The sequence below is a fragment of the Alexandromys fortis genome, unplaced genomic scaffold, assembly GCF_014885135.2.
Source record: "Alexandromys fortis isolate MF-2015 unplaced genomic scaffold, M_Fortis_MF-2015_v1.1 scaffold_4, whole genome shotgun sequence".
Classification (NCBI taxonomy): domain Eukaryota; kingdom Metazoa; phylum Chordata; class Mammalia; order Rodentia; family Cricetidae; genus Alexandromys; species Alexandromys fortis.
Window position 1 is genome coordinate 792,834 of NW_026067944.1, and position 26,337 is coordinate 819,170.

Consider the following 26,337-nt stretch of genomic DNA (forward strand, 5'->3'; position numbering starts at 1 on the left):
ACCCACTGCTTCCGTGCTTCATCCTGTATGTGAACAGAACTGTAAACCACAAGACCTCTGGCTCTCCTGACCACAGGAACAACCTAAACCCTGTGGCCTAATAGAAGCAAGCCCTCCTTTCTTTAAAGCTTATAATGCCAGATGAGTAGTGTGGGCCAGCTCTTTGGGGACAAGGTGATGTTTCAGGCCCTCCCCTAATGTCTGCCATGCATTTTTCTGTATAGTTATCATAGTTGAGATATGGTTCTGATTTAGGTATTTCTGTGAAGATGTTGACTTTAACCTGAGAACAAACAGCAGTGGCCTGCTCATCTGCCGCTTTAATAACTTCAGTCTCATGAAGAAGCATGTTCAGGTTGGAGGGCAAAGGGACTTTATCATTAAACCAAAGATCATGGTAAGTTCTGTATGTTGAAAAAAAGCACAAATGCTCTCTTATAAATGGCTCTGTCATTAAAGTACTGGCACATAAGCGCTTTTTTGCTGCGTTAGAAAGGGAAGTAGCCCGAGTCCTCAGCGTCAGCTGTGCAGGGAAGTCCCAGAATTAAGCCTTAAAGATTCAAAAGCTCTATGGTTTGTTTGTTTTCCACCTGCCTCTGCTTCCCAAGTGCTGGGCTTAAAGTGTGGGCCCGGCTGCAAAGCCTTTCAAGACAACCTTTATGTAACCCAGGAGAAAAATACTAATACAAATACTCATCTGGTCCTGTGTGTGTGTTTTTAAGAAAATATAAGCTCAAAGCTTATAAAGAGAATTCTTTACTCCATTCCCGTGGGGGGTGGGGGCTTGCTGCTAGCTGCAGCTGAGGAACTCCTGCCTTTTGTTGTTGAGTAGGACACGAGTCAGCCCAGACACACGAACAGCACTCTAAAGACTTCCCTTTGGGCCCAACAACGTATTTATTAAATACAGTAACATTCCAAAAATATTTGCTTTAATTTAAATAACATTAGGCTATTCTTCAAGTGGGAGAAGGGGGAATGCAGAACAAAATGAGACATAGAGCACATCAGGCCACTGCTGTTAATACAGCAATTCCTCTTTAGTTGCTAGTTTTTGAAAGTTAATTTTTTATTTGTGTGTATGAACTTATTGCCTGCCTACATGTATGTGTGTGCCCTGTGTGTGTATCTGGTGCCTGCGGAGGCCAGAAGAGGGTATTAGATTCCCCTGGATCTAGAGCTACAGTGGTTTTGAGCCTCCACGTGGTTGCTGGGAACCAAACCTTGGTCCTCTGCAAGAACAGCTTAACCACTGAGCCCTCTCTCCAGCCCCTAACAGTCCTTTATCTGGAATTTACCACCATTAACCATGGTCTGACAATCAACCTATGCCCTGGCTCTCAAGTGACCACATTTAGGTATTGTGTGCCTAATTTAGAAATTATAATGTATTTATGTGCAAACATTCATGAGTGTTCAATGCTAAGTGTAATTTCGGGTTCCTTTGGGGGTGCTGTATATGGAAGTTATTAGGATGCAATCCATTGTAACCTTAGACATTTCATTCACTGACAGGCACATTTCCCATGACCATCTGATTTCAGGTTTCAGAGAGCTTAGCTCCCATCTTGCCCCTTCAGTACGTCTGTGCTCCCGACAGTGAACACACGCTACTGGCAGCCCCTGCACAGTTCCTTCTGGAGAAGTTCCTTCAACATGCATCATATAAACTCTTCCCCAAAGCCATCCATAACTTCAAGAGTCCTGTACTGGCCATTGACTGCTACCTTAACATTGGACAGGAGGTAAAGGCGGGACTGGCTAGTCCTGGGTGCCACATCCATTTCTTGCCCATTTTAGTTCCATTGAAAACATAGATGGTTCCAGAAGAGCCAATGATAGTATGATTCAAAGGGCTCCACAAGAACAGAATTAGCCAGTGCTCTGAAGAGCCTGCCCTGGCGGTGTGGACAGAAGCAGCCACTTGCTCATTTAAACACTGACAAGACTTTGCTGTCATTATGTGGATTTTTTCGAGAGTCTGTTCTTAAAAGGCACGCAGTGTCTTTTCTGATGAATAAGTACAAGTTCAGCACCTTTACAGCTGCCATCTCTCTTCTTCCCACTCTCAAGCCCCTCACAGTTTCTGTCTAGTTTGTTGCCATTTGCATCTCCCTGTGTCTGCCAAGAAGCTTTTCCTTCACATTATCTTAAGTCCATTTCATTAACTTCAATAATGTAATATATCCTTATAATGAATTTTTTTAAAACAAAACCCAGCATAGTTGGCAGGGTGGTGTGTCTCAGTGGGTAAAGGCAGCAGCTGCCAATGCTGCCAACTCAACCCTGAACCCAGATAGTGCAGAGAACTGATACGCAAACTCTTTCAAGTCCTAGTGCATTTCATTTTGGAAACTAAATTTAACTTCCGTTAATAATCCTAGCATTAACTTTATAAATAGAAACTTTAAAATCAGACGGTAGCTGAGCGTGGAGGCACATGTCTGTACACCCAGCATTCCAGAAGCTAGCCTGGGATACAGAGTGAGATTCTGCCTTAAAACACAAAGACCCAACCATGTGTCAGCACAATCTCAATACTAATAGCAGCTAATATTTGCTTAATACTGAATAGACTAAATTAACAATCAAAGATACTTCTAACAGGTTTTCTTACCTATGTAGATGAGGAACTGTACAATGCCATATGACGTCTAACTGAAGGAACCAGTGTTTGAATTCAAGTGTAGCTACCCCATTGTTCTCTCTTCTAGCTTTCTGCTTTCCTGTAGTGCTTGTGGTTATCGCCTATCATGGAAGCCACATGGACCTAGAAATGCCGTTTTAAGCTTATTTCAGAGTGAAATAAGAGTGAAATTTATTTACTCTTTCCAATGCATGGGTTTTTTTTGTTTTTTTTTTGGTTTTTTTTTTTACGGAATGTGGTATTGTTTTGTTTTACTATTTATGTATATTGGCATATGGACATTTTATCTCCATGTGCATAAATACATGTCTGGTGCCTATGGAGGCCAGGAGAGGATGTAGGATCCCTTGAGACTGAAGTCACAGATGACTGTGTGCTGCCATGTGGATGCTAGGGGTCAAACCAGGGGCCTCTGGAAGAGCAGCCAGTGCTCTTAACTCTCTAGCCCCAGAATGTAGGGCTTTTTAAAAATTTACACACACACACATTTCTGTCAGAAGAATGATTAATCTAACATATGTATAATATATAATGAGAGATTTAAAAATATTAAAACTTAGCTAGACAGTGATGGCGCATGCCTTTAACCCCAGCACTTGGGAGGCAGAAGCAGGCGGATCTCTGTGAGTTTGCGGCCAGCCTGGTCTACAAGAACTAGTTCCAGGACAGACAGGCTCCAAAGCTACAGAGAAACCCTATCTCGAAAAACCACCCACACACACACACACACACACACACACACACACACACACAAACTATTGAAACTTTACTACTAAATAAGTACAAAGTGTAAATAATCAACAACTTCTATTGAGGAAGTGTGGCTCTCACCTTACATCCCGAATGAAGAGGAAGGCACTGACTACAGTGTCCCTCAGCAAAAGGACAGCCCTCTATTGCTTGTGAAATGTCTTTGGTTTTGTTTGTTTGTTTATTTATTTCAGGTAGCCATATGCTATGTCAGCTCCAGACCCCATTCCAGCAATGTCAACTGTGAAGGGGTGTTTTTCAGTGGACTTCTCTTGTACCTCTGTGACTCTTTTGTGGGTGCCGATCTTCTCAAGAAATTCAAGTTTCTAAAAGGTAAGTCAAATTCAGTGTCTTGAATGTGAATGCTATTGTCACTAGAAGAAAAAAAATCAAGAGTTGAATGGCACACAAGCAAGCAAAGCTTTGGCCAAAGTTTGAATACTTTGATTCTAAACCAGGGCTACTGATAATATTGGGGTAAGATCTGAAATGAAAAGATTTTTTTTTTATTATGTATACAATATTCCGTCAGTATGTATGCCTGCAGGCCAGAAGAGGGCACCAGACCTCATTACAGATGGTTGTGAGCCACCATGTGGTTGCCGGGAATTGAACTCAGGACCTTTGGAAGAGCAGGCAATGCTCTTAACCGCTGAGCCATCTCTCCAGCCCCGAAAAAAGATTTTTTTTTTTTTTATGTGTGTTTATGTGTTCAAGTGCCTGCAGAAGCCAGAAGGTATCCAACGCCCTGGAACTTAAGGGTGTGAGCCATCCGACCAGGTGCTGGGGACTGAACCTGGGTTCTCTGCAAGCAGCAGGAAGGCTCTTAACCACTGAGCTGTCTTTATCTGTGACTTTTTAAACAGACTTTTACAATTACTTATTTTAGAAATATATGTTTCTGGTATCTAATCTGGACAGAAGCTAGCTTGATTCTACCTATACATGTTTGTAAGCAGTATATACATTCTAAAGTCATTTGACTGGGTCAGAAATCAACAGCAGAAAAATTGCATAATTGTACCCCCCCCCAGACATACTCTTAGTTATGACATTAAGTTGTCCTAATAGGTTCACCTTACTTAAGAATATCTACAAATCCAGAACCACAAATCATCCTTACAAGATGACCTGAGGTCAGTGATAGAAGATACTCAGTATACTGTATGCACCATGAAAGTGGGGAGCTAGCTCTGAGTGTGTGTGTAAGAGTGTGTAGCAGTGGTTCTCAGGTAGAGGAAGGGTATGTGCCTGAAGAGGCTGTTGGCTGTTGCTGTGTGTCTCAGCAGATAGTAAGGTGGGAGTACTGGTAAACACTCCACAGCACAGACTGGGACCCAGCACACACAACAAAGTACTCAGGTTGAGAATGCCTGCTCTACAGACTCAGCAAACAATGGTCTTGTCAGTCACTACAAGAGAGGCTGAGGCTGAAGGAAAGCTCCTTCTAGCATCACTTTAAGCTCCTTGACACTTTAGCAAAACAACTAAGCATAAAATATCTACCTGTATGTTGGTTCTCAAATGTGGTTAACATCCTTATCAATTTAATGTCTGTTCCTCCTGAAGGTGCTACCTTGTGCGTCATCTGCCAAGACAGAAGCTCCTTACGGCAAACAATTGTTCGCTTAGAGTTGGAGGATGAGTGGCAGTTTCGCCTCCGGGATGAGTTTCAAACTGCCAACAGCAGTGATGATAAGCCTCTCTACTTTCTTACTGGACGGCATGTATGAGTTTTTGAAGAGACCAAAAATAACAAACTGATCCCTAGATGGAGTGGGACAACAATTATTGGGGATTTTATTTTTCCTTTAACGTACAATCACTGGAGCAAAGTGCAACATATTTCTCTCTTCTCCAAAGAGCTCACCAAATGTGACCAAGGTCTTCTTTGGGGCACTGTCCTTCTTTAGTTCCGATGACAGGACCCAGATTCAGGTCAATGCCACAGTGGGCAGTTATGCAATTACACAGGGTGTGCTGTGCTGTGGGAGCCTGAGGACAGAGAACAAACATGGAGTATGCATTGTTTTTCCTACTACATTATGTTGGGGGCAGGGGACCGACCGTCAGCATTAGCCAGCTTGAATGTGTTACACGAGACTCACACCACTGGTGTGGAATTAATTGAAGATTAACACTTGAGGCCTGAACCCTCAGTTTCTCTTCAGCTCTGTACCTTGGTACAGTATTACTCAGGGGTCTGAAATGATAGAATGTAGAAGATATTTGTATTTAAAAAGAAATAGCTTTGTCTTTCTCTGTGCAGTGTTAGTTTAAGATTTATAATCTTATATATATTGAAACCTTTGGCAAAATTTCCACAGGAGTTAAAAGTTTACTATTTAAAGGGAACAAAGAATCAGTACATGCAGGCACTAGGTGCATTCATGAGGGTTCTCTGAGCTTGAGTCCTCTGTCTTGCCCATTCCAATCTTGAAGCACACCGTGTCTATGAGAATGTAAACAGTGATTTGTACAAGAAACTATGTGGACGGATTAGCGTTCTGCAGTTCTGCTCTGTCACTGTGTTTCAGTTGAAAGGAAGGAGTTGGCACCTGGAAACCAACACAACAGGCTGGGATTTATTGTGGATTTGAACTAGTTAATTGCTGTGACTCAGGCTAAGCATCCTTTAAAAGACTTAACCAGTAACAGCTGTCTTACAGTGACACACAAAAATGGGCGGAAATGGGAAACAGAACCAGACACGTTTTCCTTAATTTTATCAGTGACATTTTTCCTGAGGAGTAAGGAAGACTCCGCAAAGCGCCTTTTGAACTCATTAAAATTAGTGGGTAGTATATGACTAATATCAACAGTAGGCGTATAAGTTTCTATGGATTCCTCATCAAATATTTTAATCAGAAACATTTTGAGAAAATATTCCACACTAATCTATTGAAGTTTACATGTAAATTGCTCTACTTCATGGTACCTTTTCAGAGTTTTCTCAGCCATGTGTCTGATTTTATCTCTAGTTAAGATGGTCACCTTTCCTTGAATCTGTCTTAGAACCCAAGACTACTGAAAGTCTACTGAGCCTGCACTTATTGCAGTGTTAACTGATAAGCTTGGTTATCCAGGAATAAAAGTTTACAGCTAGTGAGAAGATGGAATCGATTGCAGCTCTCTTGGTTCTAATATAGCTACTTATGAGGTTTTAAATGTATTTTAAATGGATAGTTCCTTTTAACCCCATTTTAAATTGTCCCTCAAGAAGGACCCGCCTTATTATATGCTTACTTAACTTTAGTAGAGCGGAATTTTAGCAAAGAGGTATGTTCCAGGGCAGTCTAATTTAGGTATGAATACATCTAACTTGTTCCTGTTTTGATGAAAGAGTCCAATGCAGGTAATATCAAGAAAGCCACTGTTTGTGCAATATTTCAATAACACTATATAGGGTAAATAAAAATACTTGAAATAATTCCACAACTATTGTGCCAGGGGTAGAAGCCTCTTAGGAGTTCTTACTGGCTTTTTCTTTTTAGACTCAGTTACTTTAATGCAGGCACTCCATGTTAGTTAAGAGCTATACTCTGGAAATTCAAGTGATCATGAACTGTAAACACTATTCCACTCCTCCAAGAGAAATGCCAGAATAGAAACAAAAGACTGTCCATCACTCCAATAATTGAGAAGTTTTCATTTACCTGCCTCTTTTTCTCCAAAGCCTAAATAAAGGTTTGGATATTTTAAAGTTACCTTAATCAGTGTAATCCTTTAGTGAATGCTAGGTCCTCTTTAAGGATGGAATTGCACAAGCCCAGACCATCATGACTTGTTAGTACATGTCTTGGTGTGTTTGATTTTACCCTCTTCCATTCCTGAGGACAGTGAGTTAGGGCAAATAGATTAAGTCACATGGTAATGTACCTGCAGACCTGCTGAACTTTGGCATGCATGACAGTTCACACAGGTTAATATTGAATGTAACCTAAAAAAAAAATTAGAAAAACTGTAGTCAAGTTTTGGCTCTAATTTATGCAACTGCTTCTTGTGATTTTTAGAAAAGGGGGCACCTGTGTTACTTTGTTACTGTAAAATTTTCTTAACCAAAATTTGGTGAATTTCACTCACTAGTCAGTCTACCTCACATTTTGTTTATGACGTTGTGTCTACAGTATGTTGTCGTTCTTTCATTTGGTGAATGTATTAAAATTCCCTCCCACTCCTCACTCTCTAAAGTTTGTTTTCTTTAAACCGATTTTCCCTAAGTTAAAAGGAGACATGAGCTGTGACTCTGGCAATGTCTGGTATTGTACTGTGGACGGCTCAGAGATTCTACTATCTTGGCACAATCCAAGAAAACACTTAAGTAAATAGTTGAATGAAACCTATAGCTTACCTAAAGCAGCTATATACACCAAAGTCCCCACTGGAAAAATGCAGACTGCTACATAATTATAGATGACAGACCTATGTAGAAGGCAACTATATTTACTTTTGTGGCCTCAAACAGTTCTGGGTCACTAACACTTATTATTAATTTTGGATTTATTTCTAAATTCCACCTACTTTTACCAACTCTTAGGGGAAAAAAGGCCTTCCAGCTCTAATAAAGAACATTTATAATATCAGAATTTGAAACAAAACCACTCATCTAGGCCAAAGCAGTAACTATTTTCATGTCTGCTGACAGACAGGGAAGCAAGCTTCCACTACCTGTTCAAAAGTAACTGGCCTGGAAAGTCTAACAACATGCCAATTGCTAAAGTCTTAGAAGCCATAAGAAGGAAGGGTGCATATGTGAATTACTACGGTGGAAATTGACTCTTTTTTTGGGGGGGAGGGGCAGGGTTTCTCTGAGTATCAGGCTGTCCTGGAACTCGTTTTGTAGACTAAGCGGGCCTTGAACTCATAAAGATCTGTTTGTCTCTGCTTCCTGTGTGCCACTACCACCCAGACAACTCAGCAATCTTAACTCTGTGTTAAGATTAACTGAAGCTGTGTTTCTACACAACTGGGCAACCAAGCCAGGCAAACAAGAACCACTGAAACATCACAGTAGTCTGAAACTGTGTGAAACTGTGTTCATGCTTTTGGTAAATGCAGAGTTCACACTCACATATTATCAAGTTGATTAATACTCTGCTTTCTCATCCTTGCTCAAGAAACCATCCACACAATGCAGGCATACCCATCAAAACCTGTGTTTCCGACAATATGCTAGATATCTGCAACAAGGACCAACAACTAACAAACATCTGTATAATCTGCAATTATATCAGCTACTGAACTCTGCAAGCAGCCACTGGCTGTGCTGTGACTGCTGCCTCCCAAACCCCAGATGCTTTGTTGCTAATATCACAGAGACTCCCTTCTTCTCAAAGGCGGTGAAGACAGTGGTGACCTTCCAGAGTGTCTGTGGCTGTTTCCATGGTTTCCATCACTCTCTTCTGACTCTTTCCTGGTTTATGCTGTTTCAGATTCTCTCAAATGATGGGTGTGCCTTGCAGATCTCTAGTTCTTTTCCTACACCAGGATAATCTCATATAAACCTCCAAATAACAGCTTAAGCCCAAATCTCTATCAAACTCCAAAGCCACACAGACAACTAACTATCAAGGCAGTAATTACACTTGCAAATTCTATAACCACTTTAACTTTGACCAAACTGAACCTGCCCTTCCCCATCAAATCCTCCCAACCCATTTTCTCTGTTTTTCCCTCTTACCTACTAAAGCTGTGGCACGTATTCTCCCCACAGTTAGGAACGACTGACAGCGCTTTAGTTCTTTCTCTGTTCACTGCTGCAATGTTCTGTACAAGCTGCTTACCGCAGTCCCTTTTCAAGTCCAAAGTCTAGCTTTTATTTTGTTTGTTTGTTTCTTTTGGTTTTGGAGACAGGGTTTCGCTGAAGCTCTCAAGCCTGTCCTGGACCTAGTTCTTGTAGACCAGGCTGGCCTCGAACTCAAGAGATCCACCTGCCTCTGCCTCCCAAGTGCTGGGATTAAAAGCATGCATGTGCCACCACCACCCAGCTCAAAGTCTTATCTTATAAACCCTACTGCAGGCTATAGAGAGGTTTCAGCAGTTAAGAGCACTAGCTACTCTCTCAGAGAACTGGGGTTCAATCCCAGCACCCACATGGCAGTTCACAACTGTCTGTAACTCCAATTCCAAAGCATCTGGCACCCTCATACAGACATACATGCAGACAAAATACCAATGCACACACACCCAAAAATTCTTTCAAAAAAAGACATAAACCCTAATAAATAAAACAATGAACACTAAATACAGGGTCTGATATACTCAAATGGTAGGTGCTCAGGCTACTATTCTTAAAGAAATGTCCAAGTTGTAAAATTTGATTCCACTTATGCCAACATTTAAAGCAAACAGTCACTATTTATCCTGCCCTCCCTTTATGTCTTCAACAAGCATGGCCTGCTAATCCAAGTAATGTGTTGAGGCTCACATGGAAATGGGACCTGTATTAATAAAGTTAACAGTATCAGAGAGCTAACACTAGTTCAAAGTTTCACTGTGCTTCCAAAAAGTCAAGGTATTTATCAGGCAAATAAGAATAAAGATGCCTACAAGAGTCTCAACACCAAGGGAAAATGATAATGTCAAAAGTCATACCAGGGGCTAAAGAGATGGCTCACCAGGCAAGAGCACTTACCATCCTTGTAGCAGACCTGCCTTTAGTTCCTGGCATACACATGGCATATATACAAAAACCCATGCAAAAGAAAGAAGTAGTAGTGGCCAGGCAATGGTGGCACACACATTTAATTTGAGGCCAGCCTGATCTACAAAGTTCCATGACAGGTTCCAAAGCTACACAGAGAAGACCTGTCTCAAAAAACCAAAACAGAAAAAAAGAGGAAAAAAGTAGTAGTGGCATGTGCCTTTAATCCCTGCATTCAGGAGGCAAAGGCAGGCAGATCTCTAAAGCCAGGGCTACATAGTGAGACCCTGTCTCTGATGATGATGATGATGATGATGATGATGATGATGATGATGATGTAATGAAGAGGAGATTGTAATGATGATGACAGGGGCTGGGAGGAGGAGACCTGGGCTGCAGACAGCTGGAGAGTTAGGACCAGAGCTCAGTTCCCTGCAACTACAGGCAGCTCACAATAACCTTGTAAATTTACTTCGAGAGAATACAATGTGAGGGACCAGGCATGCATATGGTACAGATACATTCACACAGGCATTCACATTCTAACTCTTAGAAAAAAAGAAGAAAAAAAAACTGTCACTGCTTTTGAGTCAGAATGAACAGTTACAATCCCAGCCAGTCTATTCATGGAAACAGTATAGACCTTTTTATGTTTTTGTTTGTAATGAACATTTGAATGAATAATGCAAAATTGCCTGCATGTATGTCTGTATGAGGGTGACAGGGCCCCTGGAACTGGAGTTACAGACAGTTAGTTGTGAGCTGCATGTAGGAGCTGGGAATTGAGCCAGGATCCTTTGAAAGAGCAACTAGTGCTCTTAACCACTGAGTCATCTCTCCAGCCTGAAAGAGTACAGTCTTACACTACTCTATAAATAATAAAACAGCCGGGAAGTGGTGGCACACACCTTTAATCCCAGCACTTGGGGAGGCAGCAGATCTCTGTGAGTTTGAGGCCAGCCTGGTCTACAGAGCAAGCTCCAGGATAGGCTCCAAAGCTACACAGAAAAACCCTGTCTTGAAAAACAAATAGTAATAATAATAAAACAAATAAAGTTTAGCTAATTCCTCTAACTTACCGCTAACATTCCACAGAGCGTATGTCACATGCTGACCACATATAACTTCACCATCACTTCTTTTAGAGGGGAGGAAGCCAAAGCTCAATAGAATTGACTGAATGAGCCTGTCTCTGGCCTATTCTCTTGCTCTGTACCACACACCTACTGTGTTTTACTATCTTTTCCACAGTTCAGATCTAGGATGGGTGCCTGTTTCCAGAATCGCCATAGGTGCTGTTACACTCTTCATTCATCAAGGCTCTGTCTTCCTCTCTGATGGATGTGCAAGTGATTGTCTCTAAGAGCAAGGCCCTAGTCACTAATGTCATTTGCTGTATGCCGTGTCCTTTGTCCTATCAGGGAAATGGAATTCTTCAAGTATATTCCTCAGATTTATTTCTGGCCGTTCACTAGACTTAAGTGAATCTCTAGTAATGGGCTCCAGGAATCTGTATTTTAAAATACATTTCCAGTGACTCTTTTGGAGATTTTTAACACATTATAAAGCATCAGCCCTGGTGCTGCCTGACGTGGGTGCTAGGAACCAAACTAGGGTCCTCTCAGTTTCTTTCTAACATGCCCCATCCCTGGATACCAGTGGAGGTCATGTGACTGGTCTGGGTGAAGGATGTCAAGCTGTGGTTGTCTGCTTTTCAGGTGCTGCTAGGTTCCTCATCAAGGAGCTGTCTTACCACAATCTAGAACTGGAAAGGAATCGCCTGGAGGAGCTGGGAGTCAAGCGGCAATGTGTCTGGCCTTTCATCGTTGTGATGGACGACTCCTGTGTCCTGTGGAATATTCACAGCGCTGAGGAGCCAAGGTAGTGACACTCCAGGAACTTGTGGGAGGTGGGGTTGGGGGGGGGGATGACAGACACTTCCAGGAACGTGTGTGTGTGTGTGTGTGTGTGTGTGTGTGTGTGGAGGGGTAACACAAAGACCCAGACAAAGCACTTTCAGCTGTAGTTGTATTTGGGAGTAAAGAAGAGACAGTTCTCCTGAGCATGGTGGATTCTAAGAGCACTTAGTAGGTCACTGGTGGTTCTTCTAGACAGTGTGTCATTAAGTTCCTGGGCCATTTCCACATTTTGGTATTCGTTAGCTGCAAAAATCTGTACTTAGGAGGCAAAGGCAGGATAACCGCTTTGAGTCTGACACCAGCCTGGTCTACAAAGCAAGTTCTAGGCCAGCTACATAGTAAGACTATGAAAAAACAAACCTGTTCCAGTGCTGCGATCCACTTCTATCGCCAGCCTGACTACTGCAGTGGAGAAGTCATGTGGCCTCTGTCTCGAGCTCACCACTGTAATACAGCTGAAATCCCGTCTTCTGGAGTCCTAATAGTCCTTCACAGTGCTCGGGGAATGCTGACTACTGAAACAACTGTGAAATTGCCCCAAACTCAACAGTGCCCCCAATGAAATGCTGATTTCCTATCATTACTTCTGTGGATTTGAAATCAATAAAATGCTCATATAGTTATTACATGTAATGATCAGAACTGGCCATTTCTGTACTCCTAACCTCTGTCATGTCTTTGTTAACTCATGTTCATTATTCATGTTGAAATATGAGCTGAATTCCTTTCTTCNAGGCAGAGGCAGGTGGATCTCTCTGAGTTCTAGCCACATAGAAATGCTGTCTCAAAAAAAACAAAAAAGCAAAAAAAAAAAAAAATTTAAAAAAAAAACTTATAGGGGGATAAAATGTACAACTGACTGTTAATTATAATGCAAGTCCCTAAATTTTAGTAGGTTTTCACTGGGGATATGATCATTTCAGTTCTAAAAGGCAATCTAACTGAAACCACAGCGACACAGTGGGCTGTGTTTCTTTATTTCTTTGAAAGTTAATTAAATACCATATTATTAAAATATTCAGGAAGAATTGACAAACTAGTAAAAACTATCTTTAAGAAGCCCATGTTTTAATTTTATGTCAGTCTTAAGCGTAAGAAAATCCCTGAAAGAGCACAAATATTCGACACAACATTGTCTCCATACATTTATCACTTAGAAAAGGTATCAAGTATTTTATTATTTTATTCTACATTATATACAGGTCATAAAAGGCCACAGCAGTTTTTCAACATATAAACCCTTTAAAAGTAGAGGGCACTATGAAAGATAGACAAGTATCAAAATGAAGTCCAGTAATGAGGGCGTATACTCAGTGCAGTATTTCTGAGGAATAACAGCGCAGACACCACCCACCTACATTGAGTTTACAACTATTCTGTAGTTCTTTGCGACTCTAGTCATTTATGGCGCCACATGAGAGCTTCCCACTGCCACCGTCAGGGACAGAGAAGTAAGCAATGGAGACTCTGCTGCAAGTTATTTCACTTGGAGCTCTCCTTTTTTGAGGAATTTTTTTTAGTATAGTTTAGTAGCTTCAAATTTTCAAGCATGTAATACTGTACTGTTCTTGAATAATAACTCAAAAAACATTAGTTTCCACTCTGAAAATATAATCTTTAAACCTATAACTGGTATCAGCATCAATATAAAAAAATACAGTACCAAGCTACACTGGTATATTTCCATATTAAGAACTTCAAAATATACTTATCACTTGCATTAATTTTCAGTCCACTATGAACAATTATCTGCTGCATGTAAACATGTCTAAATAACTATAGATAAAATACAATCATAAATTTCTGTAAAAGATAATAAAATATCTTCTTTAAAAAACAAAACAATAATAAGCTATTACTGCATTGTTTCCAATTTTATGAAAATGGAACAACCATATGGTTGTTTCCAGTCCTGAGTTCATTTGTAATAAAAATGGCCCTAGTTCCTGGTTAAAGTCAGCAACCAATTCTTTCTCTTCAAAAGATGTCTTCTGGTACATTAGGCAACATCTGGATTAGTTGGTATTCTGTCCATTAATAAAATTATAGACCAAAAACTGACCAGTGCCACAGTACTGTGTTGCAAACAACTTTCCATCAGGAGTGGGATCTGAGAAAGCAATTTCTTCTTTACTCAAATATGAGCCATAAATAAAGTTACTCCTATTGGGAAAAAAAAAAAGGAAGGGTGGGGGAAAGAGGAGAAGATTAAAAATTAATCTTTCTGTTCACTGAAACTGAACAACCTATCAAATTCATTTAGACAAGAAAGACTAAAGCAATGCTATATTATTCTAAAAAAACAAAATACCTATTGGTCTTAAATATTATAATTTGAAGTAGGAAGACTTTAGACAAGCAATAATTATAAAAAAAAACGTTTGTCCAACATCATGTCATAAAGTACTCAACAACTCAGAGTTGAACTTCTCAATCAAGGTATCAAACATGAATTCACAGTGAAAGACTATTTCTCAGATCAGGAAAAAGGTATGTCTGTCCTCTTCCCTTCAATAACACCACCAACAACACTTACCAGCATAAACCAGAGAAGACATAAGCATCCCAATGAGAACGTAAGAAAGAAAGAAAACACTTTCTTTGGCAGATGATATGATCTTACAAAGAGGAAATTCTGAGGGATTTACCAAAAGACCGCTTAAAATTTAGTAAATGATCTAGGGAGTTAGAGAAATGGCTCAGCAGTTAAGAGGACTGGTTGGTTGCATGTCCAGAGGTCCTCAGTTCAATTTCCAGCAACCACATGGTGGCTCACAACAATCGATAGTGAGATCTGGTGCCCTCTTCTGGCCTGCAGGTACACATGCAGGCAGAACACTGTATAGATAATAAATGAACAAATAAAAAACTTAGTAAATGATCTGAAGGGTTGAGACTCAGATTGATATTCAACTGTGAACTGCATTAGCTATAGGCCTGAAAAATGGGCAATCGAAACATGAACCTTGAAAACAACCAACCTCTAACACTAGTATGAGCACAATGCTTAGGAAAATAATTACCAAAAAACCTGTAAGCTAAAAACTATAAAATATTATTTAAATAAAAACCTAATAAAGAGGCACCCATATTTAAAAGTCAGAAAACTCAATACTGTTAAAGTGCTACTACTGCAGAAACTGATCCAAAGCTAGTTTCCTTGGAGAAAATGGCAAGCTGATCTTAAAATTCACAAGGAAATAAAAAGGATACTGAAGAGTCAAAATATTAAAAAAGAAAGAAAAAAAGAAAAAAAAGAGAGAAGAAAAAGGCTGAAGGATTCATAGATTCCCCATTTCCAAATACGCCACACAAAGCTGTAGCATTTAATGCTGACATAAGCATAGACAGAACATGGAACAGACATGACTAGACAGAAACCTTTACAAGTACGCCGAGACCAACAACTATTCAGGAAGAGTGCAGTCCTTGTAACAAATGGTGGGAGAATAAGATATCCACATGCCAAAAGTATATTTGCATGTTGTTATCACTTTCATACAATAATAAAATCCAATAGAGCCAAAGCATGAGTATAAAACTAAACTAGAAGGATAAACATGAATCTTTGGGGCCATGCATTAGACAATGGATTTTAAAATATGACAACAAAAGGGACAAAAGGGAAAAAAAAAGCATGAAGTAGATTTCATCAAAATGAAGTGTGTGTCAAAGGACACATCCAAACAGTGTATGATCCTAACATCTGGGAAGTGAGGAGATCAAAGGCTTAGTTAGGCTTTTAACCCCAGCACTTGGGAGGCAGACAGATCTGTGTAGTTCAAAGTTAGCCCGGTCTACAGAGCAAGTGCCAGGAAAGCCAGAGCAGTCACACAGAGAAACCCTGTCTCAAAAAACAAACAACAACAAAAAAGCTGACACAGGCTTGAATAGGTTCCTTTCTTTTTCTTTATGTGTGTCTGGTCAGAGAGAGAACTGAGAACACGTTGTTGTTTTGCCTAGACTGGCTGACCATGAGCTCCTCGCACTGTAATTATAGATACATGCCACCTTATCCTGCTTTTACACAGGTCCTAGGGATTTGAACTTTAAGTACTCATGGTTACACAAAAAGAACTTCATCAAATGAGACGTTTTCCAGCCTCTCAATAGGTTTTTCTTCTAAAGACGATGAAGTGAAGAACTTGGAGCTCTCATATATTGCTGGTTGGGTTATAAAATGGTGCAGACGCTACAGAAGAGAGTTCAGCAGTTCTTCAAAACATTAAACTCATCAGTACTACAAGATCCCCAATTATACACCTAAGTATACACTCTCAAAGTTAAACACATCCACACAAACACTGGTGTACAAATGGTCATAGCAATACTATCCATGAATGTCAGTAAGCAGAAACACACCAAATATAAACAGATGAAAGAACAAATAATTCTACTCTACTATTTGGCAATCATAAAAAAGCAATTTATTTTTTAATGTTTTAAAAAGCAGGATTGGGAAGACAGCTTAGTTGGTAATGGGCAAGCACAAGGACCTGAGTTCAATGACCAGAACCCACCATTTAAAAAAAAAAAAGCCTGATGGCACATGGGCTTGTGATCCTAGCCCATGGTGGAGACTGGCTCATGGCTGTCCAGCCTCACCTACTGGGTATGTTCCAAGCCAGTGAGAGATTCTGTCTCAAAAGCCAAGAAGGACAGCACTGGAGGAGCCACACCGAAGACTGTCCTCTGGCTGCCACACAGAGACAAACATACATACACCCGTGTGCATATGCACACACACACATACACACACACAAGCAGCAGACAGATCCATGCTACCACACTGATGATACTTAGAATTCCACTTATATGAACTGTTCAGTATAGAAATGTACATTGATACAGAGTAGGCTGGTAGCTGCCAGCCAGCAACTAGAGATGCGAGAAAATGGATCACTACATGAGGCGGGTTTAGGGCTGGACAGGGTGGGGGTAGAAATGTTCTACAATTAGTCAGGTGATAGTTATATACGTTTTGAGTATATTAAACCCACTGAATGGCAACTGAATGGATTTAGGGTGTAATTCTCAAGCCCACTGGCAGCATTTGTATACCGTCAGAAGGGAAAGTAAGTGAAGAAGCAGAGGCTCTACGCACTCTAACAGGGAGCTCACTCACTGTTGTACGACTATTACAACACTGCTGTTTCCGTGGCTTGAACAAGAGCTACCTACATGGTTTACTACAAGATTTAAAGGATGGAAAATAAATCCTCTCACTCCTTTAGGACTATTTGTGTTTAAACATCTTGTTCCCCAGGTTTCACACTAAAAAAGAACTGGAAACAGGACAGTTGAGAGCTATTGTTCATTAACCACATACATAGTAAGAAGCTAAGGCCCACCTGTAACAGCAATGGTTATTTCAAAACCTATTCCCATAGGAAACAGTTCACATTCTATAAATAAACAATAAACTGACCTAAATTTTTTAAGCACCACTGATAGAACCTGGGACCTGATACTTGGTGAGCAAGTGCTCTACCATCTAGCTTACCCACTCTGCCCCCAAAACCTTTTATGGATGATTAATTTTAACCTTCATTTTATCCTTTATCTAAGGAACTTTATTGGAAGAAAAAAATCTGATGCTTTTCTTTGTGTTTTTGATAAACAACCACAGGATAAAGAGAATATAAAATAATACTTAAAAATTTTTAAGCATTTATTATTAGCATATGCATGTGTATATCTTTTTGTGCATGCATGTGTGTGTGTGAATGCCTGTGCTACAATGTTTGTATAGAGAAGTCATATAACTCAGTGAAGTTGGCGCTCTCCTTCTACCTGTATGTGGTTTGGGGGATTGAAATCAGGTTTTTTTTTCAATCAGCACCTTTACCTGTAGAGCCATGTCACTGTCCCCACCCCCACAAAAAAAGAAATTCCTTTTTTTTTTTCCTTTCTAGACAGGGTTTCTCTGTAGCTTTGAAGCCTGTCTTGGAACTCGCTCTGTAGACCAGGCTGGCCTCAAATTCACAGAGATCTGCCCGCCTCTGCCTCCCAAGTGCTGGAATTAAAGACATGTGCCACCACCACTGGCCAAAAAGATTAAGACAATTTTCTCTAAAAGTCGATTTTCCAAAACATTGTCTATATATATATATTTGTTTTTGTTTAGGAATCTCTAAGAGTGAACACAGGTTGAACTATGTTATACTGGCCTAATGTCACAGTTTTAAATAAAAGTTTAATATTTCATCTATTATCAAACATTTTCCTCTTCAGATTAAACAAAAAAGATTTACAGATCTAGTTATTTATACAAAATTTATAGTTAATACAAATAAAACTCATACAGTTATGATTAAGTATCAATCTTTAAACTAAAACTCTAAACTACTACAAATGAGTCACACATTACCTTAGGCATTCAATCATGCGAGAAGCTATCTTCTTCCGCCGCATCATGCTAAACACCCATATTCGACTGATCCCACAGATTGCAGGCTCTGGCAATGTTGAACAGCACCAGGCTTTTTGCCTTTCAAATCGGACTTTTTCTTCTTCTGACCTGATAACTGGAAGTTTCTCTTCTATAACTCGATAGCCCTATAAATGTCAAAAATGGCAAGGAAAATAAAGGTGGCAGTTGTCTAGTGTAAATCTGGCTGAGGTCTGCCTGCTTAACAAACTAGCAGATCACTTAACAATCTGGGTTTACTTCCATTCTGACTCAACCCATAATAACATAATTAAGTATATCTACCACTAATCATTTTGAGTCATTTAACAAGGATTTTGCCATCCAAAGTGAACACAAGAATGGAATGTGTTTTTCTCTACCATCTGCTTTCTAAGCAGCAAAAGTACATGTTAAACCAGGCAATTGTGGCACAGGTCTTTAATCCCAGCACTAGGGAGGCAGAGGCAGGCAGATCTCTGTAAATTGGAGGCCAGCCTAGTCTACATAGTGAGTTCTAGGATAGCCAAAAACCAAACAAACAAACAAAACAAACAAAAACAGCCGGGCATTGGTAGTGCACAACTTTAATCCCAGCACTCAGGAGGCAGAGATGGGCAGATCTCTGAGAGTTCAAGGGCAGCCTTGTCTACAGAGCAAGTTCCAGGACAGAATCCAAAGCTACACCAGAGAAAAGCTGCCTCACAAAACCAAACCAAAGGAAAAAAAAAGGGAGGGGAGGAAAGGAAGAGAAGAACATATTCTGAGCTCAATAGTCATAGTGACTGTTCCTATACTGCACAATTCACCACCACACAAGAACTAAGAACAGGAAGAGAAGGGAAATCAAGAAAGCCTTTTCTGACAGCTTAGCGGTTTAGAGCACTGGTCCTAAGTTCAATTCCCAGCAACCACTTGGTAGCTCACACCATCTATAGTGAGATCTGATGTTCCCTTCTGACATAAATTCGTACATGCAGATAGAGCATACATACACATAAAATAAATCTATTTTTAAAAAAAAAAACGTTTCCTTTGATTTATCGAGATGCTCTGATCGCTTTTTTAAAATATTTATTTATTATGTATACAATATTCTGTCTTCATGTATGCCTGAAGGCCAGAAGAGGGCAACAGACCTCATTACAGATGGTTGTGAGCCACCATGTGGTTACTGGGAATTGAACTCAGGACCTTTGAAAGAGCAGGCAATGCTCTTAACGGCTGAGCCATCTCTCCAGCCCCTCTGATCTCAGTAAGTAACTGTAAACATATATACACATTATTGTCAAAAAGGACATGACCAATCTCCTAATAAGACAAAGATAAAACTTAAAATAAAACTAGAAAACAAAATTTAAGAGTGATACATGTCTTCAATCCCAACAACTGGAAGGCAGAGGCAGGAAGATTCTTTGAGATCCAGGCTAGCCAATGCAATAAAGAGACTTTGTTTCAAAAGAACGTGACAGACGGCTCAATGGTTGAGCTGGTCTTGCAGGGGACTTGAGTTCAGGTCCAAAATCCAAATGGTGGCTTACTATCTGTACCCTCTTCCGAACTCCACAGGCACCAGGCACACACAAAGAATAGGATCATGCATGAAGGCAAAATACTCAAGCTGGCCCATGCCTTTAATTCCAGCATTAGGAAGCAGAGGCAGGCAGGCAAATCTCTATGAGTTCAAGGTCAGTCTGGTCTACAAAGTGAGTTCCATGACAGCTAGAGCTGTTACACAGAAAAATCCTGCCTTGAAAAACCAAAAGAAAGTTTCTGTCCTGCCTGGTCCCACAGCCATTCAGTCCCAAAGAAACATAGAGAGGCTTATTATTAACTATAAACTGTTTGGCCTATTAGCTCATACTTATTACTAACTAGCTCTTACAACTTAAATTAACCCACAGTTCTTATCTATGTTTAGCCACGTGGCTTGGCACCTTTTCTCAGTAAGGCATTCTCATCCTGCTTCCTCTGCATCTGGCTGGGGACTGCATCTCTGCCTTTCCTCTTCCCAGAATTCTCCTAGTCTGGTTGCCCCACCTACCTGCCTCCTGCCTGACTACTGGCCACTCAGCATTTTATTAAACTAATATGAGTGACAAATCTTTACAGTGTATAAGAGTATTATCCCATAGAGAGAGAGAGAGAGAGAGAGAGAGAGAGAGAGAGAGAGAGAACAAATGAGTGTGGCAGGATTACAATAAAATTGTATTTACAGCCGGGCGGTGGTGGCGCACGCCTTTAATCCCAGCACTCGAGGCAGAGGCAGGCAGATCTCTGTGAGTTAGAGACCAGCCTGGTCTACAAGAACTAGTTCCAGGACAGGCTCCAAAACCACAGAGAAACCCTGTCTCAAAAAAACAAAAATAAATAAATAAAAAAATAAAATAAAATAAAATAAAATTGTATTTACAAAAACAGCCAGGCATGGTAGCACATGCTACCAATCTCAGGGAGCCTCTCTCTGAGTCTGAAGCCAGCCTGATCTATATAGTGAGTTCGAAGACAGCCAGGGTTACATAGTCAGACACTGTCTCAAAAAAAATTTTTTTTTGATAAAAGTAGGTGATGAGCTGGGCATACAACTGTAATCCCAGCACTCAGGAGGGGGCAGCAGAGAACAACCTCAGCTACTGAGCAACTTCAAGGTAGGACTATGTGAGAGCCTACCTTGCCTAGCCCCCTTTAACTCAAGTGCTAGGAGGATCAACTGAGAGAGGTATTAGTATATAGCACAAAACCTCTGAAGCTCTAAGAGTACTCTTAATTCTATACCTTCCATCTCACTGATTTGAAAAACGAATTCCTGCCAAGTATGGTTTGCACACCATTAATTCTAGTACTCGGACAAAGCAGGGGGGTCTCTGAATTCAGGCTACACACTGAGACCCTGGGAAGAAGGGAAAGAAGACAGACTAATTCCCACCAGGGTGTGGTGGTATATAACTGTAATTCCAGCACTCAGGAGGATTCCAAATTTGAGGACAGCCTGAGCTACATAGTGATATCCAGGCCAGGCAGTATTACATAGAGAGACTATGTCTCAAAAAAAGAAAAGAAAAATCAATTCCTGCACAAGACATAACTTTACATTCTATCTTTATCTGAAATGTAGATAGATTTATTAGGATATTATTTAGTGTTCCATAGTAATAAGCTAATTTAGATATCAAACTATTTCTAAGTACTCTTTAGAAGTTACTTACCCACTGGATGTGTTCTGCAATCAAGCAGCCGACTACTTTTTTGTCATTAGAAATAAAGAGAAGTGTTTTAGTTCTGGAATAGCACATTAATGGAGCCTGTTGGAAACCCAAATCGTTGTCAACCATCTCTCTAATTTCATCAACCTGCCAAGTAAAGAACAAGACGTTTTTTAAAACAAAGAAAACATTGTATACAGGTTTAAAAAAAAACCCATTCAATAAGATGAATATATTATTCCTAACCAAATACTCCCTAAGGAGTTTTTGAGACAGAAGTCCTGTTAATTCTGTTATGTACTTCTGGCTGTCCTGGTGCTCAATAAGTAGCCCAAGCTGGCCTTGAACTAGTGGCGATTGTTCTGCCTCAGTCTCCTGAATACTGAAATCATGGGCGTATGCCACCATACATTATAATTAAAAGGCTGGAACTCTTCTACATGTCTGTACTGATTATTAACTCACTGGTCTTTAAGCACTGGAAGCAACTTGGTAGAAAGAGGGAAGGCACAGAGGTGTTGCCAACCCTAGCGGTCTCGGAAACAAGGGTGAGCAGGAGTGCAGCACTAAGCATGTAAGAGCACTGAGACTTTCTCAGGAGGAGCACAATGTGTGTAAATGGCTAGAGCACACTGAATCTTAGCCAGCAAGATACTGTCCACCCCAAGCTTTAGTTAGAACTCTCAACAGTAAAATGAAGGGAACAGAAGAAAGAAATTCATGTTCACTATCTGGCAAGCATCTAAAAGTGAGACACAATAAGAACTATAGTCATTTCAATCCAATATCCCTTGGAGTATTATAGTTCTTCATTTTGCATGTGGAAGAAACAAACTCAAAAGTGACATAATTTATGTCAAACACTAAACATCTAGAATATCACGGAGCAGAGGTCTGAACCCCAAACATTAACATGGCATCAAAATGCTTCTTCCAAGTTCAAGCTACCAAGTTGTAGGCACTAAAAAAAAAAAATAACAATTATGAGACGGGTGGTGGTGGTACATGGCTTTAATCCCAGCACTAGGGAGGCAGAGACAAGCAGAACTCTATGAGTTCAAGGCCAGCCTGGTCTACAGAGCAAGTTCTAGGACAGGCTCCAAAACTACACAGAGAAGCGCTATATCAAAAAACCCAAAAGAAAAAAATCACAAAAATTCACAAGGACGTGCACACTAATTCCCTCTCCAGTTTAAAGAACATAAATTGCCAGGTTGATGGCTTATCCCTTTAATCCCAGCATTTGCAAGGGAGACAAATTTCTGTTAGTCTGGGCCCAGCCTGGTCTAAATTAAAAAGCAAGTTCCAGGTCAACCAGGCTGGCCAGTGAGACCCCATCTGGGGGCAGGGATGGGGCACACAATGTTGCAAATGTTTCATCTAATAACCATTCATGTCACTGAACCTAAAGTGCAAATAACCTCTAGAGTGGTTCATATTCTTGCTTCTTGTACATACCAGATTGTGCATCCCTTAGTCAACGATAAAAACTCACCCCCTCATAATTTCTAAAATTTTCTATTTTATAAGAGCATCTAGAGACATTTGATTCTGGGGAAAACTAAACTGAATGCTGGAAAAAGGATGGTGAAATAGGGAGAAGCCATGTAGCTCCGCTGGAGAAAGATGCAGGAACTTTACCAAGCCTCGTGGCGATACATAGATTAATGGAGATGGGCTAGTTTAGGATATAAGAGACAGAAATATGTCTGAGCTATGGGCCAAAGAATATTGCAAATAATATGGTTCCTGAGTGATTACTTCAGAGCTGAGCAGCTGGGAACAAACAAGAGGGCTGCTACTACAAATTGGTGCACAACATGGTTGACTAAACCCATGTAAAACGTGAGAAAGCTTAAAAAGTCATTCTAGAAAGGAAAAAAAGAGAGTTAAACACAGCTTCTAGGTAGCGAGCATTTTGCTGGCAGGTGCCACAGCTCCTTTTAAGTGAGGTTTTCCTAATTCAGCCATAGCAGAAAAAAAAGTCACACGGGTTTGAAATGGCGACTTTCCTGGGCAGTGCTGCCAGTACAAACTCTGATGAGGATTGGCTATGGAACGTCTGAATGGGGTTTGTGACCAGAGTGCTACAACTTGATTAATGGCAACATAGACCCACTGTGTGTCTGAAAATGGGGCTGTGAGCACGGCTTGCACTAACTAAACAGACCTCCGCCCCGACATGTTGGACTGGACAGAGCCAAAAGATAAAGCAGCTACAGAAGCACTTCACATTTTAAGAAGTGCTCCTGGACAAAAAAAGAATTACAGATACACAATAGAACAGATTCAGACATAAAAGAACTCTAAACAAGTCATAATGTTGGATAAATGTACGTAGGCTTGGGAGAGAGAAGAAAGAGTATAAAGAGTTAGAGGTTAAGAGCATTGCCTGCTCTTCCAAAGGTCCTGAGTTCAATTCCCAGCAACCACATGGTGGCTCACAACCATCTGTAATGAGGTCTGGTGCCCTCTTCTGGCCTGCACAGGCATACACACAGACAGAATATTGTATACATAATAAATAACATTTTAAAAAATGGGTTTTTTTTTTTTTTGAGACAGGGTTTCTCTGTGGTTTTAAAGCCTGTTTCTCTGGGGTTTTGAAGCCTGTCCTGGAACTAGCTCTTTGTAGACCAGGCTGGTCTCGAACTCACAGAGATCCGCCTGCCTCTGCCTCCCAAGTGCTGGGATTAAAGGCGTGCGCAACCACCGCCAAGCTAATGCCAAAAAAACAAAACAAAGTCTTTAGAGAGACAGAGTACAGACAGTCATAGATTAAAGGAGTAAGATAATAAATATTAAAAAGTAATAAAGTAAAAACAAGTCACATAAAGATGGAATACACAGTATATAGGGCTGGAGAGATGGCTCAGCGGTTAAGAGCATTGCCTGCTCTTCCAAGGGTCCTGAGTTCAATTCCCAGCAACCACATGGTGGCTCACAACCATCTGTAATGAGCTCTGGTGCCCTCTTCTGGCCAGCAGGCATACACACAGACAATATTGTATACATAATAAGTAAACAAATATTTTTTTAAAAAAAGATGGAATATACAGAGTGTCTATATTATGTATATTATTGTGTTTTGAATTTTTTGATTTATAAAGGAGCTAAGTAACCAACATATCTACTTTAAAGGTATTTTGTCTTCAAAATTTGGGTCTAAGGATATGTTGCTTTAGAAAAGAGGCTCTTCTTTTGTTACCACAGAGGATGAGTACCTGTGAAATCCTTCCAGACTAATGTGGTTTGATGGACCAAAACCCCCTGAAAGGTCTCCGATAAACAGCCCCCAAAATTACTTTGCCAACAAAAAGCAGGAAGCAGTATGGAAAAAACTATGCCCAAATTCCCAAATATTGTTTATAAAGGTTTGTTTACATTTAAAGGGGGATATGCTATAGAGATCAATGCTTTGCATTGGTATGGATCTTGGTTTTTGATACAAATTTAAGGTCAAGTTTGTTATACTGTATATAAATACTTCTGCTCTTGATTAAGGTATTGTGTTTGTGTAGCTCATTTAAAAATGTAATGTGCCAGGTGGTGGTGGTGTACACCTTTAATCCCAGCACTTGGGAGGCGAGGTAGGCTGTCCTCTGAGTTCGAGGACAGCCTGGTCTACAAGAGCTAGTTCCAAAACAGCCAGGGCAACACAGAGAAACCCTGTCTCAACACCTCCCCAAAAATAAGAATGCAATATATAATTAAGAAATATAGGTTAATAGATAATCATCTATAATAGTCAAGCTTGTAGTCAGTCATGTTAGATTTTTCTAGAGGTACAGAGATATATTTCAGATAGATAGGCATTCTTCAAACCTTTCAAGGAGTTCAGAATATGACATTTAAATGTTTAAGAACTTAAGACTTTTCATGACAATGAGACACATCTGCTCCTAGAAGCACCAATGTACTTCAAGAGCATGATGGGCACTGAAGAGGCTCCTTATGGAGTTGGATAGCCAAGTGGGCAAGGAACTGCTCTTGCCTGGACTGCTTGATGGTGTGCTCTATGAACTGGACAAGCAGGACCCACAGAGAAATGACTGCTGAACTTGGTGAGATGATCTTTCAGGGTTCCTGCTTCATGAAAGAGTCTGCTAGACATTCTGTAGGACACAGAAGAAAGTGACTGACAAACTGCCAATATGGGCAGAACTGCTTTTGAAATTTCCTGCTTTGTGGAAAAATCTGCTGGATACTATGGGCCTATCGGCCGAAGATGGATACTCCAATGATACAGAAAAACTCTGGGTGACTGTCCAGGCAGTGAGACGTCTCTGTCATTTCTAGAGTTTTGGAGGTTGCTTACAATCCACTTCCTGTTTAATCAGGTAATATTATATCCTTCTGGAGTCTTTGATTGAATTGAAGAATAGATAATAATAATAGATAAAGCAGATATAAATACTGTAACTGTAATTCTTGCTCGATACCTGTTTTGTTATATGTAATTTTACTATGTTAAAGTTAAAACCTTTTTCTGTTATTACATAACAGAAAAGAGGTGGTAATGTAGGATTCCCCTCTATATGCTGTGATTAGCATTAATGAATAAAGAAACTGGCTTGGCCTGATAGGATAGAGTAGAACTAGGCGGGGAAAACTAAACTGAATGCTGGGAAAAGTAAGGTAGAGTAGGGAGAAGCCATGTAGCCCCTCTGGAGATGCATGCCAGAACTTTACCTGGTAAGCCACAGCCTTGTGGCGATACACAGATTAATGGAAATGGGCTAGTTTAGTTTAGTTAGCCAATAAGA

The 26,337-nt window shown here is 40.3% G+C and overlaps 2 protein-coding genes across 18 annotated transcripts in view; one reads left to right on the top strand and one right to left on the bottom strand.

Annotated features, from left to right (window-relative positions):
* The window catches only part of Greb1l (GREB1 like retinoic acid receptor coactivator), a 265,843-nt gene extending 253,158 nt beyond the window's left edge, over positions 1 to 12,685 (top strand). For 9 of the 11 annotated variants that reach the window (XM_050148819.1, XM_050148817.1, XM_050148816.1 and 6 more), the window contains 4 exons: positions 256 to 397; positions 1,545 to 1,745; positions 3,592 to 3,730; positions 4,967 to 7,574. In XM_050148819.1, the coding sequence (XP_050004776.1) occupies positions 256 to 397; positions 1,545 to 1,745; positions 3,592 to 3,730; positions 4,967 to 5,130 (646 nt within the window). In that variant the 3' untranslated portion in view covers positions 5,131 to 7,574. Of the gene's footprint in view, positions 1 to 255; positions 398 to 1,544; positions 1,746 to 3,591; positions 3,731 to 4,966; positions 7,575 to 11,758; positions 11,922 to 12,353 lie in introns of those variants that run through there. The other 2 variants (XM_050148823.1, XM_050148822.1) reach the window with 2 other exon arrangements.
* Esco1 (establishment of sister chromatid cohesion N-acetyltransferase 1) overlaps positions 5,245 to 26,337 on the bottom strand; it is a 90,384-nt gene continuing 69,291 nt past the window's right edge. For 4 of the 7 annotated variants that reach the window (XM_050148826.1, XM_050148827.1, XM_050148828.1 and 1 more), the window contains 3 exons: positions 21,575 to 21,718; positions 18,330 to 18,517; positions 13,118 to 14,122 (listed from right to left, as the gene is read on the bottom strand). In XM_050148826.1, coding sequence (XP_050004783.1) covers positions 13,975 to 14,122; positions 18,330 to 18,517; positions 21,575 to 21,718 — 480 coding nt within the window. In that variant the 3' untranslated portion in view covers positions 13,118 to 13,974. The other 3 variants (XM_050148830.1, XM_050148831.1, XR_007592951.1) reach the window with 3 other exon arrangements.